Genomic DNA, 17,600 nt, shown 5'->3' with positions numbered 1-17,600 from the left:
TGCACAGCCACTTAAGAACTTCACTAAAGCACCACCCCTCAAAGCCAAATTTCACAATGATCTCGGCTGCATTAGAGAGATAGAATAATCATTTTTTTCTGTGTACCATAAACCCCGAAGTGCCTTTATTAGGAGTGATAATGGGGGTGAACAGTGTCGTCTCTGTGTTGTGTGGAGGGAATGTGTTTGAGTGGGTTTTGCAGTACAATGCAATTAAAGTTTGAGAAGAGAAAGAGAAATATACCCACTCATCGCTCTTAGTTTTTATGTAACTACCGTCAGCTTCCATGGTGTTCCCTGCACTTGTGTGCATAACTTTTATACACATACAGAATACCATAATGTATTTAAAATCACACATAACCAGTGATTTACCGATGAGACGTTTATTTTTTCATGCTAAACATAGTTTTTTGGCCCAGTGGCACTTTTTCTGAAACCCAGATGGAATTATATAATAATTGAATCTTTAAAAGTAAAATGTAAACCCAGTAATTGGATGCATAACACTCAAATAAGTAAAATGTCTAGTTTTTTTAAGGCTTCAACCTTCAACCTAAAAATATCACATAAGCTCACAACTTGTACAGAAAAAAACACAGTACTACATTAGATCTTATAATATTCAGTGTTTACAAAGGTTAAGGATATATTGCAATTTCGACTACTACAATTGTATTAGATTATACAGATGTATCGAATAAACTGGTAACTCAGTGATATCTGCATAGTTTCCTTTTGTGTTTGACTGAGTGGATTGTACATTTGAAATCCCCTCAAAGTGCAAAATAGGCATTACTGTTTTTATAATACTTCACTGTTTTTACCATAAGAACAGAATGTAAGTGTGTAGGTTGAATGGCATGATTTGCTGTAATGGAGGAAGCCCTTAGAAATATTCTCCCCTGAAGTTCTGAAACCTTCAATTAGGGAATTAATTATCACTCACGCTGCAGCTGGCCTTAAAGGAAGCATGAACAGAAAGGAGGCACTGAACTGAATAAAGCAAAGTACATATTGTACAGGGAGATGTTATAGCAGGGAAATACATTAAGACCTCGCCTAAGCACACACTTCTCAAAGCCAGTACATCTTATAGACATTATTGTCTTTTTTTGGACTACTTGATTACCCTGCCAGTCCTCCATTCACCCTGAGTCTCAGATTTTCATTGCCATTGATTGGATGTCTTCACACTCTGTCCAATTTACTCTTCATCCAGGGTTGTATCTGTTACATTGCTTCCTGAAATTGGTCTTTTTTGGCTCAGCAAACTTGATTTGGCTTGTCTGGTTTTGTGAAATTCATAAATGCACCAGCAATAGGATTGTGATTTTTTTTTCTCCTGTATTTGTGTGTATGGGTTGCAAAACTGTAATTGATGTATTGATAAGGGATGACAATGTTGCAGTGAAAGGTGGAGCTATGACGATGTTATTATCTTGCTTTAAAAGGAAAACTCAACTCCCTTTGGGTGGTCATACACCAGTAAATATCAATTTGTAACAGTCAGTGCATTCTACGAATTATTCTAACACAAAGGCCTTCAATTTTATTTTTTAGTGTACCTACTTCCCTTCAACCTGACTTGTGTACTTCAATTTCAGGTATTGATTTCCCGCATTTCCCAGAATGACTCTCACCAACCCCCAGAGAATGGGCGTGAACTTGTTGAATTCAGAGAGGGAGAAAGAGAGTGAGAAGTAGTGGAAATAATAGCATGATAAGAATGGAAATCCCAGTTGTGGCCATGTCACAGTACATTCTGGTCTACTGATTCTGCTATCGGTCTAGAAATTGGAATCTCTGTCTCTTTTGTGATCCATTTCTTCCCTCTGATCGTTCATGATTGCCAAATGTCAAATCTAGAGAGAAGACCCTGTTCTTTGAACTGACGCCAAAACCAAATATTGCCAATCTTCTGCTATCAAGCTTCAATGCAGATGTGCTGGAAGGATCTAGAAATTGTGTCACATTGTCTAGATCTGTTTGCACAATCATTATTACCAATAAGTACACAACTAAAACAGAAATCTGACTCAGCAATGCAAGATAAATCCTCAATAGTTGTCTTTATGTTTTTCAGCATTGCACTTAAGTTAAACTGTAATATACTTAATCTTTATGTGTGTTCCCTTCATATTTTACTGTGCCAGCAGGGGGCATAAGCCACAGCTGGAAAACAGCCCAAGTGACTGCTCAGTCTAGTCTAATACAAGGAAACAAGGTGGATGCAATATTTAGTCAGTATCCCATAAGTCCCATAGGCATGACTTGTGCACTATTGGCACAATGTGTTTTGCTTTGTTTCTGTCTCTCTTACTGAAATTGAGTCTTATGACGGCATTAGCTCAGCACAAAGTTTGGATGTTTTTTTTGTATTAAGTGTATTAATTAATTAATTAATTAATTGAGAATTCAAATAAGGCTGCTGTTGTGCAACATAGTTTTTAAGTGGTTATCTTGTTTAGCATTAGGAATTGTGGAAATTGTCCTTTTCATCAGTTGCCAGTGTAAAGATTTGTGTCTTTGAAGAATTACCATATAGACTATTCTTTGAGTACCAGAGCCCCAGCATTTAATGTTTATCCTTCCTCTTTGTGAATACAGTTGCTGTTTCAGAGATAAATGTGAACTGAGTTGGACAGTTATGCAATACGTGGATTTTACTGCCTCTGAATCATAATCTAGTTAGAGCTGGTAGAAGAACACATAATAATAAATATTTATATAGATTGCATTAATAAGGTAAACTATTCCAGAAAAAAAACATTTATTTCGAAAATACCAGTAGTCAAATAGGGTAATGTCTATGCTAATGCTAGGAAGTAAATAATTAAAGCTTAAAATAAAAAGCGGCTGTGTGCCAAACAACATCAAGTAAGTGTCCTGTTCAGATAATGTACTCAAGTTACATCTTGTCTGTTAAACAGTTAAAGTCTAAATGGCTTGGAAAATATGAGTTTGCTCCACTTTTTTGATCTTTGTATTTATTTATTTATTTATTACATTCCAAATTTCTCAGTGGAAAATGTGTTATTTCATGTAACCAGTCCAAACACAGCATTTTGTCAGGCCAGAGCCATATAAGGAGGTATAAGTCCTCTGGGCAGCTCCAAAATGAAAGCCAGTGTCAGTTTTTTTCCTTAATTACTTAAACTGACTCTGCTTGAAAATATGTAACAAAGAGCACTGTTGTATTTTTGATCCAAGGTGAAAGGCAGCCATTCTGCAGTCAGTTACTAATTCAGCTAAATCTAGAGGGAGATCCTTAAAGCCTTGTGCATATTTCATTAAGCTGCTCATTGTTATTCTATACCTGATTTTAATTAAGAATAGTAGGAACCCAACTGTGTGATTTAAGTGTATGTCTGTGTATGTGCATGTGTGCATACTCGGTTTTGCTCTGAGGCAGGGTAGACAGTCGTTACGCCTGTTCGTAGCTCTCTGCTGCACAATTCTTCTCTGCTAATCTCCATCCAATGATGGACACATTCATTCATTAGCATTCATATGATTATAAGCTCCGCTGGCAAAGCTGAGCAGATGATGTAGGGTTTGGTGAATCTTACCAACCACTCTTCACAGAGAGGAGGCATTTGGTGCCACCACTTGGTTAACTGCTTTATTTTCTAGGAAAATGCTGTTTGGAGGCACAATAAAATCAGCGGAATCGCATTTTGCTCCCATTTATGCCGCATGAAATGAACAAAGGAAATGTTTCCCATTAGCATAAAACTCGCTACATTCTTGTGCTTTGACCACTGAGACACTATTGCTCTCTTGGAATCATTTGGCCTTATCACACTCTGGTAATAAGTGTTGAGATTGGCACTATAACACTTCTGTTCAATAGATGGTGCTGTGCAAGGGTGTGGAAAATGAAGCCCCCCCATCGAGTCGATTTAAATGGAGAATTGTGATTAATTGGAATCGATAGCGTTGGCATCGACACACATCACTCCTCGTCTACAATGCTTTGCCTTGACCCACACTTAATGTGCTTGTGTACACTTCAGTTAGTCCACACAACACACATGCATAGGCACTCGCATGCATATTCGAGACATCATAACGTGAAGCATCCCCTTCATTAACTGGCTGTTACAAAATAGCACAGCTACATCTTAAGTCATGCCTGTGTGAGTTAGGATCCCCACATACACTCACACACACTCTCTCTCTCCCCCACACACACACACACACACACACACACACACACTCACACACACACATCCTTCCCAGCAAACTGATGAACTCAGCCTGGCGAGGTGATGAGGCTGGAGGAACAAAGGATTGGTCGATTGAGAGCTGCAGAGTCATTGCAGACTGAATCAGAAAGTGCTCCCAACAATCGGAACTGAAGTTGTGAGGGTATAATGCTTTCTCTCCTCTTTGCAAAGGTTCAGTCTTTGTAAAACTATCATTTCTAGTCATGTCTTTAACTGGTGTCTCATGAATTTCAGGGCTTTTTCCTCCGTGTCCTCTTTGGGCCAAATGTCAAGTCTCAAGCCGTTACACAAAGTTGTGGGTATATCTCTAGCTATTAGACCTGGGGCGCATTAACTCAGGGAATTGTCTTCAACCTCATCTTTTGAAATGTCATTGCTCCATTATTCTCCAGTATTCTCCTTCTTTTGTAGAGAGTGCTGTCTAAAGTTGAACATTTCACTTACAGCCGGTCCTGGCCTCTAGTTATCAGATTGGTACAGTTAGGCTGTGAGCCAGGACAGCTACATTGTTTGATTTTGGCTTGGAGTAACTACAAGTGTTTATTGTGCTTTGTGGATCCATGAAGATTCGAGTGCATAATCGTTCAGTATCTTGAGTGCTAATGACATTGTTTGTGCGTCAGTGTTTGTCGAGTAAGATTAGACAAACGTATCAGCTTGCCTGCATGTGGAGCAGACCTAATATTGTCCACTTTGAGAAGTGAATAAAGTTTATTAAAGTGTCACTCCTTTGCACAGAAACCATATAAGGCAAAATAAATAGGATGCTTAGGACCACTCCACTGAAGCTGAGAGAGACATGCACACAAATAAACAGTTTCTGATGCACTGTAGTAACATCAAACACACACCCTTCGTAAAGCTTTGGTGCGTTGGTTAATACAGTATAATACGTAACAGATAATGTACATCTTTCTTAATATCATCAAGATAATGATATTAATCAGCATAACCGGAAAGATTAAAGACCATCTGCAGGCATATATTAGCTTCCAATCTATAGTGTAACAGAACATTCAGATTCAGTGGATTTTACAGTAAACACCACCATCATATAACTACCATTATAATGTCCTGGCTACAGCTACATAATCTGCAATGGAATTTATTTATTTTAAACATTCATTCTATTTTTTTTGATTAATAAAGTCTTCCTTGAAAGCCTGATATATATCCCAGAATTCCCCCTACCTGATTACTCAGGCTGCACTACAGCTGCTAATCATTTGATTCAGTGTAGAGCTTCAGTGAGTCTAATCTAAATGATTCAGCTGAGGATTTTTTCCACCCTGGCATGATTATACAGTAGGTGATTGGCAGCTTTGATACAAAAATATCAGTACTGGGATCTGCTAAACCCATATTAGCTGAACTGTTGTGCTGAAATATCCTCGGAGAGGCTGTGTGCATTGGCCCGGGCCAGAGGAGAGTCTCTAGCTGTTGGGCCCTTATCTTAAAGTGTGATTTACCGCGGAGACACTCTTGGCAGGGGATTTAAAGAGCTGTCTGTAGGTGAGAGGGGGCAGAGACACCAAATTGTCACTCAGCAAGTGTTCAGCATCATTTCCTGAAGAACACAGTTGCAGCGGGCAAACTTGCATTCATAAATAGATAAACACGCACTGAAATGGGCATCTTCTTTCATTCTTAGTCACACATATTTTTTCTGTTTTGTGTGCTTCTTTCTTACACACACATTACCAAGGAGACAAACACAGTCAGCCCAAAAACTCAAGAGGCCCACCATGATAATGAAACAGCATGATATTCTTTTTATTGTAGATGCAGTAGCCTTCTTACTTTTTAAAAACAACTCTTCCTTCTTCCCTAATAAACCCAAGAATACCATTTGCAGTTTACACATTGTAAGTTATTTTTAATTGAAGCCATTGTGTGCGATTGTTTCGAACGCGGCCCGGCAGTGTTGGTTTCAGATCAATGGCTTCAAACGCAGGAAATAATTATTTTGCGTTGAGATGAAAGTCGGGGTACAGCAGCACAAACAGCCTGTGGATCCAGCCTTTTTTAATTAGTGCTGTGTGTCTCCTGCTCTGCGTGGCAAATTAACATCCACCATCGAGGATAAGTGATTGTGCTACACAACTGTGTGTGGGTGGTTGTACGTGTGTGCATAAAGATTAGTGTGCGCAAGAGGTCGGGGGTGGGTGGGGGTTAAATTTTTTGGCCCTTTCCAGAAAGATTAAACCAAATATACTTTTTTTTAAATCATAGTTAAAAACAAGTTTTTACAACTTTCCTAGGCTGCTGTGTTAAAGGTCCAGAATCATTTGTTTTTCCAATGTGGCTTCCAAATGTTTTATACAAATAACTATTTGTTAAATTTAAGTTGCTTTTTCCTCAAAGTAAAATGCGTCACAAATACAACAATTGGTCTGAAAGGGTTCGATTTTTTTTCCATAGTTTCAAATTTAGCTTGGTTTTAAATCTCAAGTAAAATACAAGTTAGAAAATAGTGTCATGTAGAATCTCATTGCTCATACTAATAAGTTGATGATCAAACGTGTTCAGGGCCTTTAAACCCCTCAGTGTGTATGTATACTGTATGAAGGGAACCTTTTTTAATTCTCATTGTTTGTGACCTTTTCTTTCTTACCTCTGAAATTTTTCATGTTTGAAGTGAGGGCCATTTTTACATCCTTGTCTTGTCGTTGTCTTTCAGGGATGCCCAGGTTTGCCAGCCAGCCATCGCCGGCCACTGTGCATCAAGGGAACAGCCATGTGGTGCCATGTGAGGTCAATTCTGATCTGGTGCCCTTCACTCGGTGGGAGAAAGACCGCCAGCCGCTGGAGTTGAGCGCCAGGCTGGTCCAGCTGCCCAGCGGAGCCCTGGTGATCAGCAACGCCTCGGAGGCCGACGCTGGGCTTTACCGCTGTCTGGTGGAAAATGTGGGGCCGTCCAAGTCCAGCGATGAGGCTCAGCTCCAGATAGTTCCAGGTAATTTGAGGAAAGAAAGTTTTATCAGACGGTGGGCGAAATGTTGTCCAGTAAGAATTTAATCAGTGAGTTTATTTTACTGCTAGATATCAGATTTTAAAGTTATAATTTCTGTCCCAAACATATGATACTGATGATGATTTTGGATTAGTTGGGCACTACACTTCCATTGTTATCCAATAGTCAAAGCATTTTTTTGCTTGTCCTCAATTTTACCTGTTCACATCCTTGAGTGTAGTGCAATTATGTTTCTATTGTAGGAGCTCTTGTGCAGCAAATTGAAATTAAAATGTAGTTCAGGGTATTATTTGATTACAGTGGTACATGGTGTGCTCTCTGGGTTGCTCATTACCTTCAGCATGACGAAATCTGTACTGTTGTGAGAGATGGTTGAATGCCAAAAGGAGAGGTAGGACTCCCACTGGGGATATCAGGGATGCTAACGGTAACTCAGTTGTTGCTCAAAAGGGGGCTGAATTCCATTGTGGCAGTGTCTCGCCTCGCCCTTCTACAAGTTTTATTTACTGAGTTGTTAAGCACCAGGCTCCTGGCAGCACAGAAAAAGATATTAGAGGTCATAAATCAGACTTCAACAAGACCCCAGTGGGGGTCTTTATCTCTGTGTGTCTCCTCCAAGGATGTGTGGTAGAGTGGCAAAAGGCTGAATGCATACAGAAGGAAAACTCATAAAGCTGTTTGAGGAAATTGAAAGAAATTTTGTTTGCTGTTCGGATGCTGCCAGATGTTTAAGCGACAGAAATACATTTATAGTTATTTGGTTTCTTTGAAGTAACAAATCAGCCTGAGGATAAAGAAACTTGAGGGTTTCCAGAGAAAGTTGAAAAAAAGCCTTCATTTCTATTTTTTATTATATTATTATTATTATTATTTATATTTTTTTGAATTATTATCAAAGCTAAACTCATAGAATGATAAAACAATTAAGCTTTTACTTATTTTCTTAGAGTCCTGTGTATGTGCTGGGGTCACACTGGTTCTTGCAGACTGCCACTCGAGCAGTTAGTTACAGCTGGAATGTATATGGGATCACTCTGAACTCCTAAAGAGCCGAGACTTCATCTGTCTCAGACATCAACATGGACATTATTCATCTGACCATTCTTGGTGTCGGTGTCAGGAAAAACTACCCATCAGTCTTTAGTTCTTTTGAAGTTTTTAAGACAGATGACACCCGTTAACGTGGAAGGTTGCGGCTCTGCTTCACTTACTCACCCCAACCTTAACCTCAGCCTGATCCCTGACCTTTTTTTTCCCTCCCATCTAAGAAACTGGAGAAGACAGGAAGCTGGAGTTCCTGGTGCAGCCTGTGTCTGTGACCAAGGTGGTGGGCGCCAGCGTGCTTCTGCCCTGCGCGGCCACCGGTTACCCAGTGCCGCACATCCGTTGGATGTTTGGAGACAAGCTGCTAGAAGAAAGGTATGAGCATGAACTCTGTTTTGATTCACTTACATGTGCTACATATGTCCACTCTTATTTGTGTAGAAAATGGTGTGCTATACCTCATTCAAACCCACCTTTCCAAATCACCTTTACCCATCAAAGTCAACAATAGTTACTTTAAAGCATTACATTGCTGTGCTCAGCATCCCCTGGCTCTCACACATTCCTAGCTTTTGAAAAGCAACACAGACCATAATGTACTACTCCTTTTTACCCAGTGCCTCTGGCCTCTAAAAACTAACCTGTTAGTCCTGGCGCCTGCTCCCCAAGGTGTTAATGCTTTTCTGCCACTGCTACCCAGAGAGCCCTAGGGGGGTGGACCTGGACGTGCCAATGGAGCCACTTCAGCTGGGAGACAAGGCTGCAGGGTTGCCAGCTGAGGGGAAGTTCACAAATTAAGAGCCAAGAGAGAGTGTCACAGCGCCTGTGCTCTCACTCCTCTGGCTCTCATTAGCTCAGCCAGGGCAGCTCAAATCCCTTGGAGAGAATTGCACTGGACAAGGGAAGTTTGATTCTCACCAATTAACGAAGCTCTTTGTTTACCTAACCCCTGTGTACCAGTAGTGTAGAATAATAACTTTGCAACTTGTGGGGTCAACAGAAAATAGCTGAAATAGGGCTTGTTCATCTAAATCCAACCCCAGAATGGGATTCCTACCTTCAGTGAAATTAAATGTAAGGTCATCACATTGATAACCACACGGCTCCAGTGTGGTGTGAGCTGGAATATCATTAGTCTTTCCAATCTTTAGTTCCAAGCGCATGTGAAATGTCTCAAACACCTATGGAATTGTCCGTGAGTACCTCTGACATCCAGTGGGAGGTAGCTTAAAAAGGTACTTATTAATCTACCTTGTATTAATTACACAACACTATCCAGCGTGCATACCTCCCACCCTAGGGTGTCTCCTTTGGTAATTAGCAAGCACACTCTGAACAACCAGGGAAGTCTTCATAATATTGAAGTGGACCCCCATGCTCCTGCCTTCAGAGCAGAAATGGATTGTGTAGCGAATACATTACCAAGGCTGTTCTTTTGATTTTAATATGACATTGACAATTAAAAAGAATAGCAATGGAACTTTCCTTTTTTCTCCTTTAGAGTCTCCTGTCCCTCTCAGGCATTACATGAGGAATAGAAGAGCTGCTGTCAATTAAAAACTGGTGTGGCGTGCCATTTAAGGGAGAGAGAAAGGGTAGTCTGCAAAGAGTGTCTAATTGGTCTTTGGTGCACGGCACAAACGGGGCATTGAAAGTGGCAATGCCGAAGCTCTAGACATGAGATGAAAGTTTATGAAGATGTGTCAAAACTAACAATTGAAGGCAGAGTGACTCGCTGACAGCAGGGATTATCACATTAAGCTTCTGCTGCTGATACTTCAACTTGATCGTGTATCTTGTTTTCCTCCTGTCTCTCTCTTGTATTTTGTTCACAATATGAGAGAGAGACCGTTTTACTGAGCCTCAGATAATGTAGGTGATTAAAAATTAGTGCAACATGAAACCTTGGTTGGTAGTTTTACACAATACTGATTCTTGGATGTCTTATTCTCCTCTGTAATTCTCTGCTAGTCGTTGCACTAGCTGACTGACTCCTCAGAAGTACTCTAAGATACTTTTAAAGACAGTGAAATACTTTCCACTTTTTTGTGCCATATAAAGGATTTCTTTCTTAAGTTGGATTTCTTTGAAGAGTCTCATTAATGTGTTATTCATAACCTCACAGAAGACAGACATTGCTGTTTCTTTTGTATCACCTGCCCATATTGCCATGTTGGCCTTAACGGCTGCTATAAAACTCTTTGATGTCTGTGATGACAGATGGGAACAGAACAAAAACCTGAAATGGAAATTTAGAACAGGTGGTTGTCTGACTCTCAGTTGCTGAGAAGTTGATTTCTCTCTGTTGATTGTCTCTTAAAAGTCTGCTATCCTTGGATCATACTATTTTATATATATATACACACTATTTTTGCCTTTTGAGATGGTCACAGTGTCAGATAAGGCAGTCGTGGTCATAAATTCTTGCTGTTGGCAGAGATATGGTGAGTGGGAAGCAGGGGCAGGGATGACGTTCCTTGACACCAACAATGAATCTTAATGCATGTAAACACAATTTTATTAATGAAAGTAAAACTGTAATCATCCATCGTAACTCAGATAGGGGCTCAGTCTATTCCTTGATTGTGTGAGTGTACAGTGTACATATAGTGTGCATAGGGTAACGTTGCACCCCCAGGGGCGATTCGTTTGGCACAGTGCTCCTGACTCGAGGAAGATGTCGAATGCTTGCAAGTTCACTGACATGAAATAAAACAAAAGTCCTTTTTTGCATCACCATTCACAGTTGTGCACAGAAGAGTGCAAGAGTAAGCCTGCTGTGGGTCAATATCACAAAAGAGAAGACAAAGAAACAGACATGCTCGGCCCCCCAGATGCTGCGTTAATTCTTTTCCACTGTGACACTTTATACTGGATAAAACAAGCAATTTGACTCATTTTTGTTCCTCATGCCCCACATTTTAATGATGTAACTTAAAATATGGTTTATGTCTCATTGAGAAGTGTGACCAAATAGATTACTGGTCATCTATATCTATTTATATGTAAATATAGTTCTTCATGGAAAAGTAGGGGATACTACTCAGAATATCTGTTATACATTCTTGTTTGAAATTATTTAACCAAGGTAAACAATATCTTGAATGAAAGATTGATATTGCAATAACTTTTACACTATAGCTTATTCTGTTGTAACATGCTGTCCAGATCCTAGCGTCAAATTTATTTAGGCTCAGAGAAAGTCTATTGACAGAATACGTAACACTCCCCACATGTCGACGATTGCATCCCCAGGTATGGACAGAAAAAGACATTGAATGTCTCCCACATACTGGTCCTGATGACGCTCAAAAAGGACAGTCATATTTTGTATCACTCTATCACCTAATAGAATTCCCCAACAGTCAATAAAATGGATGAATTATGCATGTCGGCCAGCAACATGGAATTACCAGAGCATGTAAATCAACCCCTCTTCCAAAGCCTCCGAGCCGTCTGTCTTCTCTCCTCCTTGTCTTCTCGCCTTTATTTAAATATGATTGTGTGTATTGCATTTTCTTGTGCGTGATGGTAGAGGCATGATGTGGGAAATTCCTTTGCAATTGGACTGCAGTGTAACCCTCTCATACATATGTCTCCCATAAATACAAACATGCACACATCACCTTATTCACTTGACTGTTTCCTGGGCGAGAGGAGAAAAGAAATCACACACACACACACACACACACACACACACACACACACACACACACAAATGCATAGGCACACTTCTGTCTATGGGAAGTTTATTGTTAATCTGATGTTATAATCCATACCACTTCAGTCCTGGTTGATTTGACGATACCTGTTACTATGATCCCAGAGTTGCATTTCAAAAGATACAACCATTGATCATAAAAAGTCATATCAAAAAACGACTTATGAACGGCATTGTGTTGTATCATTGTGAAATTGCCAATGCACAACAACAATGTTGCATTAGGAACTCGAGATGAATTGAAATGATGTGGAATTCAAACCCGTAGCACCTACGTATATAATGGTTTGAAGCTGTGTGATAGCTCTGGCAATGTTGCATGCACACACAGAAGAATTGGTTCTATTGCTCTTGAAGGGACAGTATGGCTGAGCAAATGCCACTGCCATTTACATTTCCATCTAAGCTAACAATCCTTCAGATGCAATCATCTGTAATTGTCTGTATTTTTGAGTGAAGTCACAAAGTGACACTCAGAACTTTAACCTGCTTTGTTCTCTACATCCTTTTAAGTGCAGTTCCACTGTTAACACCCACACCATCAACTGCACTCGTTGATTTTTTTTAATTCTCCGTTTCAGTTTTTAAACCAATTTTAAGACATTCTGCATTCCGTTGTTTTAAAACGGCATAGAGAATGGCCACTGCAATAAAAAGACGGGTATTACAACTGAACCTTTGAGCCTGTCAGAGATACAACCTATCAGTGTTAACGGCCTATGATTTTCACTTGCTCCTTTCTTAGTAACTACTAGGGAGGTTAACATCAAATGTCTGCCTCGTACAGAGCCCTTATTCATCCTGCAGCAGCAAATGATACAGTTCTTAGCAGTGTTTTCAGATGTCACTGAAAAGCATAGATTCGGCTGACATATACGACAGATACTCAGACCACTTCTGCCTAACTTATTGTTAAGGAGGATGAATGGAAAGTAGTAGTTTCTTGTCTTTTAAGTGTCACAATGTAGGTAAGCACACTCTCTGGACACTTTACTAGGTAGAGCTCTGCAATCTTATGCAATCCAGTACCAGCTCTGCACATATTACTCCTTGACGAAACTTAAATTTACTTAAAATGACGAAAATGACGAAAAGTGAAGTTTCTCTGTGATTATTAAGATTTTAGATTAAGAACGTATCAAGAAATCAAAACAAATCAGGGAAAGAAATAAGATCTACATGAGTCTGAATTGAAACTTAAACTATTCTGCCCTGCATGTTTCCCTCTTTGAGAGAGGCTGAAATGTAGGTATTCACAGCACATTCTTTCAGACACACAGGAGGCCCATATGGTTAGAATTCTGCTTATAACTCAGAAAACACCAGTAAAATGATAAATGGCAGCAGCAGAGTGGGTTAAGGTAATGGAGTGGTTTTGCTGGCATGTATGGCCCGAAAAAACAAGACAAGCAAACATGGTTTTCTGGCAATGGCGCATCAGGCATCTCCTCTTAGGATGTCTCTCGGTCTCCAGCACATCACAAACGCACACAATCTCACTGGCTCACTTCAAAGCATGTCTCCTGTCACAGCATCCATTGTTCTTCTTTGCATTCTGGTCACAATGTAATTTTTATTGCCAAGTAGGAATAGAGGATGAGAGGAATACATTGGCTTTTGACCATTGGATCAATCTACAGTCACCAGAATAGCTGCTGAGAAAATCTACTTTAGCGCATACTGTAATTTACCTACGGAGTTAAAACTGTGAAGCATCATTAGCTGAAATAGAATCGACAATATGGGTCTTCATTCACTTCCAGCCTGGACCTGCATATTGTCTTTCGCAGCATAAAACAGCTCACCTGCAGCGCTTTACTGTGGCTCTTCACCCGACATGATGTGGGTATACGTCCTATTTAAAGGCTTTATAATCCGTTGGACTCCTGTAATTTTCTAGACGTGACACAGTATGGGGCACACAGGGTTCACGTGGTTTCAAGCACCCCGGAGGGCCCACCAGATCCATCTAAAAGTATATTAAGTGCGTTATGGGCTCCAGGCTTCATTGTAATATGCACTAATCAAACGATCGGTTTATTCTTGGGGACCCTGGTAGGGTAAAAAAAAAAGCAAATAAAGTCAGGTATGCAAGAGTTGTTTTTGTCCCGAGGGCCCTGCGGCTTTCCATTACGAGCCAGAGGAAAACAAAAACGTTTTCATGGCTGAGTCACTTGAGAAGTCCCAGCCTGTGCTATTGGCACAAGGTTCTTTCTTACATTAATCTCTGTTTGTTTATTCATTCATTTATTGCTTTAGCTAGTCTGACTTCTCTCTTCTTTTGTTTCTCATATTTGTTTCCCCAATATACCGTAGCTCATATCTGAACAGCAATAGGTAAATCAAGTCAAGACTCGACTTGAATTGGTAAAGAACAAAATGTGTTTTGGAAGTGGGAAAAATCATTCTAATCCCCTGTCCGTCCTGCTTGGCTGTAAAATGAAATCCCACTGCTTTCTTCACACCTTGAACATGTTTCAAATTCATGGAACTGTTATGATTATTTTTTTTGGTCAAAAGGGGGGTAGTTCAATTTGCCTTCACTTTGAACCACGACACCGCAAACTGCACAATAGTTGGCATTCGTGGTGCATGACGGAGCAAAGAGAGATGGTTGAGACGGCGGAGGGGTTTGCTAGTTATTGAGAGAGAGGAGGAGAGCAGCAAGTTAAAAAGACATTTAATCAGAGGAAAGAGAGACCAAACAAAGAAAAGTTTACAGATTCCCACTCTATCCATTTATAATGAATCCCATTTTTTTTTGTTGTGACAGTCGTGAGTCCACCTGCTGTCCCCTTGTGCTGCAGATAGCGTGACCCATGCCCAAGTACTGTCACAGCACCACTGATTGCTCTGTGACAGTGTACTGCACTGCCTCCATCAACGCACACAAGCCTACAGTTCTTCAGTGATCTGCAGCTTCCCCTCGCCCAGGTCTACTGACCTTGCCACTAGTCTGTGTTACGGAAGGCTGAGTCACCACTCACACATACCAAATGTGTTCTCCCCCCCACCCAAGCCCTTCTCTGAAGTCTCTGTGGCTGCCAATGCCTTCAAAGCTGAATGGCAGAACAGGGGACAGGATTGTGTTGGAGACCTCTACATGTTGACACCGTTTCTGGACCGGTTACACACTAGAGAGGATAAGAAGGGTGACGATGTTGTGTCTGATATTTTGAAACGGATGTATGACGTTATGATGAGGAAAGTGAAAATCTAGAAAAAATAATTATATTTGAATCACATTTGAGTGTCTCAAATTTTAGCTGTTGGGAGTGGAATTAGTAAAAACTTGAGAGCAAGGCCAGTTAGCATTATTGCACCTATTCTGCCTGACACATTTACCCTGTGGTCTTTACTTTGCTCGAACTGTATGTCTGCACACACGCACGCATCATCTCCTGTTTTGTTACGAGATAAGAAGTGACAGTGGAAATAGTGGGCTAATTTAACAGCACTTTTTAGGTGAATACAGATATTGCAGTTTTAATTAGAGCCCCATTTACTACCATCTCCCACCAAGGACCTGCAGCTAATGCACAAGATATCCTTCATATCCTTGCAGCAGGCACCTTGTCTTAATTTAAATGAACATGAAGTGGAGAGAGCTCCCACACAATAGCACAAGGTGTCTTCAGCCCATTCAGCTCGAGCCAATTTACTCCGTCTCCCTCCCTCATGGTCTATAAACAGTAGCACATTCCTTGTTCCACCGAGCACTTAAGCTGCGGCAGTTAGAGGGGAGATTGGCTCGCTCTAAACAGAATGAGAAATTGCCTGGTGATTTGATATGTGCAGTATGTTCATCTTTCAAGTACAAGAGGAAGCTGTCAATGCCCTTTATGGTGCATGTGCACGAAAGGCCAAGAGTCTGAATAGTTGTCTTGGTGAGACTAACTGCAGGAATGCCTGGCACAACTAACTCAGGACGTCTTTCGGAGGGAATTTCATTCAGCAGGGATTTGACATGCAGGGCCTTACAGCAGAATCAGACAGACTAATGTGCACAAGGAAGTAGTCAATGTACAGCAAGACATTTGGCATTTTCATTGTTGCCGTGTTATGTTCTGCAGTCTCAGGACCAAAAGAAAAGGCAGCTACTTACTTCATGTGTCTCCTTTTTTCCCACCGTGTAGACCCAGGGCATTCTCTGTCAAGCTTTCTGCTGAGTACAATATTTTTGAGTGTGTTTTTATTTATTATACAATCTACTGCTGTCAGAATGGGCCCAGTGTGCTGTTTGATACTCCATTTGGACTGACATGGGGATCAGGGATTGCTTGTGTTTCCTGTCAGTCTGAACAGGTCAAAATGGCCTTTTTGACCTGAATTCATAAACCTGACCCTGACCTGGCTGAAACAGCAGGTCTCACACTGCTCAGGTTTGTTATAAAAGGGTACAGTAAATATAGGTTTGCTGTGTTTTCTGTGGAAAGTATTGCTGTGACTTGACTGGAGGAGAATTTGGTGAAATCGGACCCAAATATTCTGCAATTCTCAATCTAGATATTTCAGCATTGAGTGTAAGTTGCTGCATTAATGTAAGGTAAACAAATCTTGTTATCATTAGAATTTGGAAAGCATGTTCATTTAATCTACGTCAAACAGACTTTTGTGTGAGAGTGGTATTTTCACATTACTGCGGCCCGCTACCATCAGTGATGGAAGTGTAAAAAAAAGGTTCAACAATCTGTAATGGCATTTCAATCTTCAGCACATTTTGCAATCCGAGTTTCTCATTTCCCAGACACTTAAGTTTCACTGTCCTCTAAAACAGCAAGTCTCGCTAACCTAAAACTGAAGTGTTAGCTGCGTGTGTTTTGGTTAATGCTGCAAGGAATAGTCTATTTTATCCTGACAATACCACAGTGATGTCATTTTGGTGACAGCAGGTTGAGTGCCACTCGAATGCTCCACTCCAGCACAGACAGACAGGCAGATGGTCTCAAAGGCCAATGCTGCCAAAACCCAGAAGTACTCAGGGAGAGAAATAGGAGCTTGCGTGGAAGCCCTAGCTAGTCAGCAGTTTGTTTAAAACTAAATCAGCTTGCAGCATAGGGTTGTTTTCTTCAGTGCACTCTTTACCTCTGCATGTAGCCTCACTCCTCTGTGCAAAAACCATTATGCACTGATCTCGCTTTCCTCAGATGCATCGTTCTTGCTGTGGCCCTCTTTGGATTCTTATCTTCCTCAGTCGACCTGCTGCTCCTTTTCTCCCCGCCTCTCTGTTTCTCTCTTTCTGAATGCAGAGTTCTCTCTGTCAGCTATTGATTTCTGTTTTCTTTCCTCTCAACCTCCTCCTACTCCCATGCTCCAGTGGTTGTTGAATCAAGCCAGAACTTGGCCACAGACTGCTTCCTCCTGGGCCTATTGGGAAAATCAAAGTTGGGACTGTTTAAAATGGAGGAGGGTCACTGGTTCAGAGAGAGGCTATACAAATAGATGTGGTTGTATTTTTGGATTAGGCGCAAATAGTTTATAATAATAAATATTTAAGATTGCTCAGTCTGAAATGCCTGATGCAAAGCATGACTCTGATGTTACACTTGTTATTCCATTTTCAGTGAGCTAGTCCTATCTCGTGGCACTGTGTGTTGCAGTATGTAAATATATCTTTTATACATGAAAA

General features: G+C 40.6%; 1 protein-coding gene across 13 annotated transcripts in view; it reads left to right on the top strand.

Moving 5' to 3' along the window:
• The window catches only part of neo1a (neogenin 1a), a 155,072-nt gene that overhangs the window by 77,803 nt on the left and 59,669 nt on the right, over positions 1-17,600 (top strand). For all 13 annotated transcript variants that reach the window (XM_051378356.1, XM_051378353.1, XM_051378350.1 and 10 more), the window contains exons 3-4: positions 6,913-7,188; positions 8,475-8,625. In XM_051378356.1, the coding sequence (XP_051234316.1) occupies positions 6,913-7,188; positions 8,475-8,625 (427 nt within the window). The remainder of the gene's footprint in view (positions 1-6,912; positions 7,189-8,474; positions 8,626-17,600) is intronic.

This window comes from Dicentrarchus labrax, unplaced genomic scaffold (assembly GCF_905237075.1).
Source record: "Dicentrarchus labrax unplaced genomic scaffold, dlabrax2021, whole genome shotgun sequence".
Classification (NCBI taxonomy): domain Eukaryota; kingdom Metazoa; phylum Chordata; class Actinopteri; family Moronidae; genus Dicentrarchus; species Dicentrarchus labrax.
This window is presented reverse-complemented; position numbering and strand designations above follow the sequence as displayed.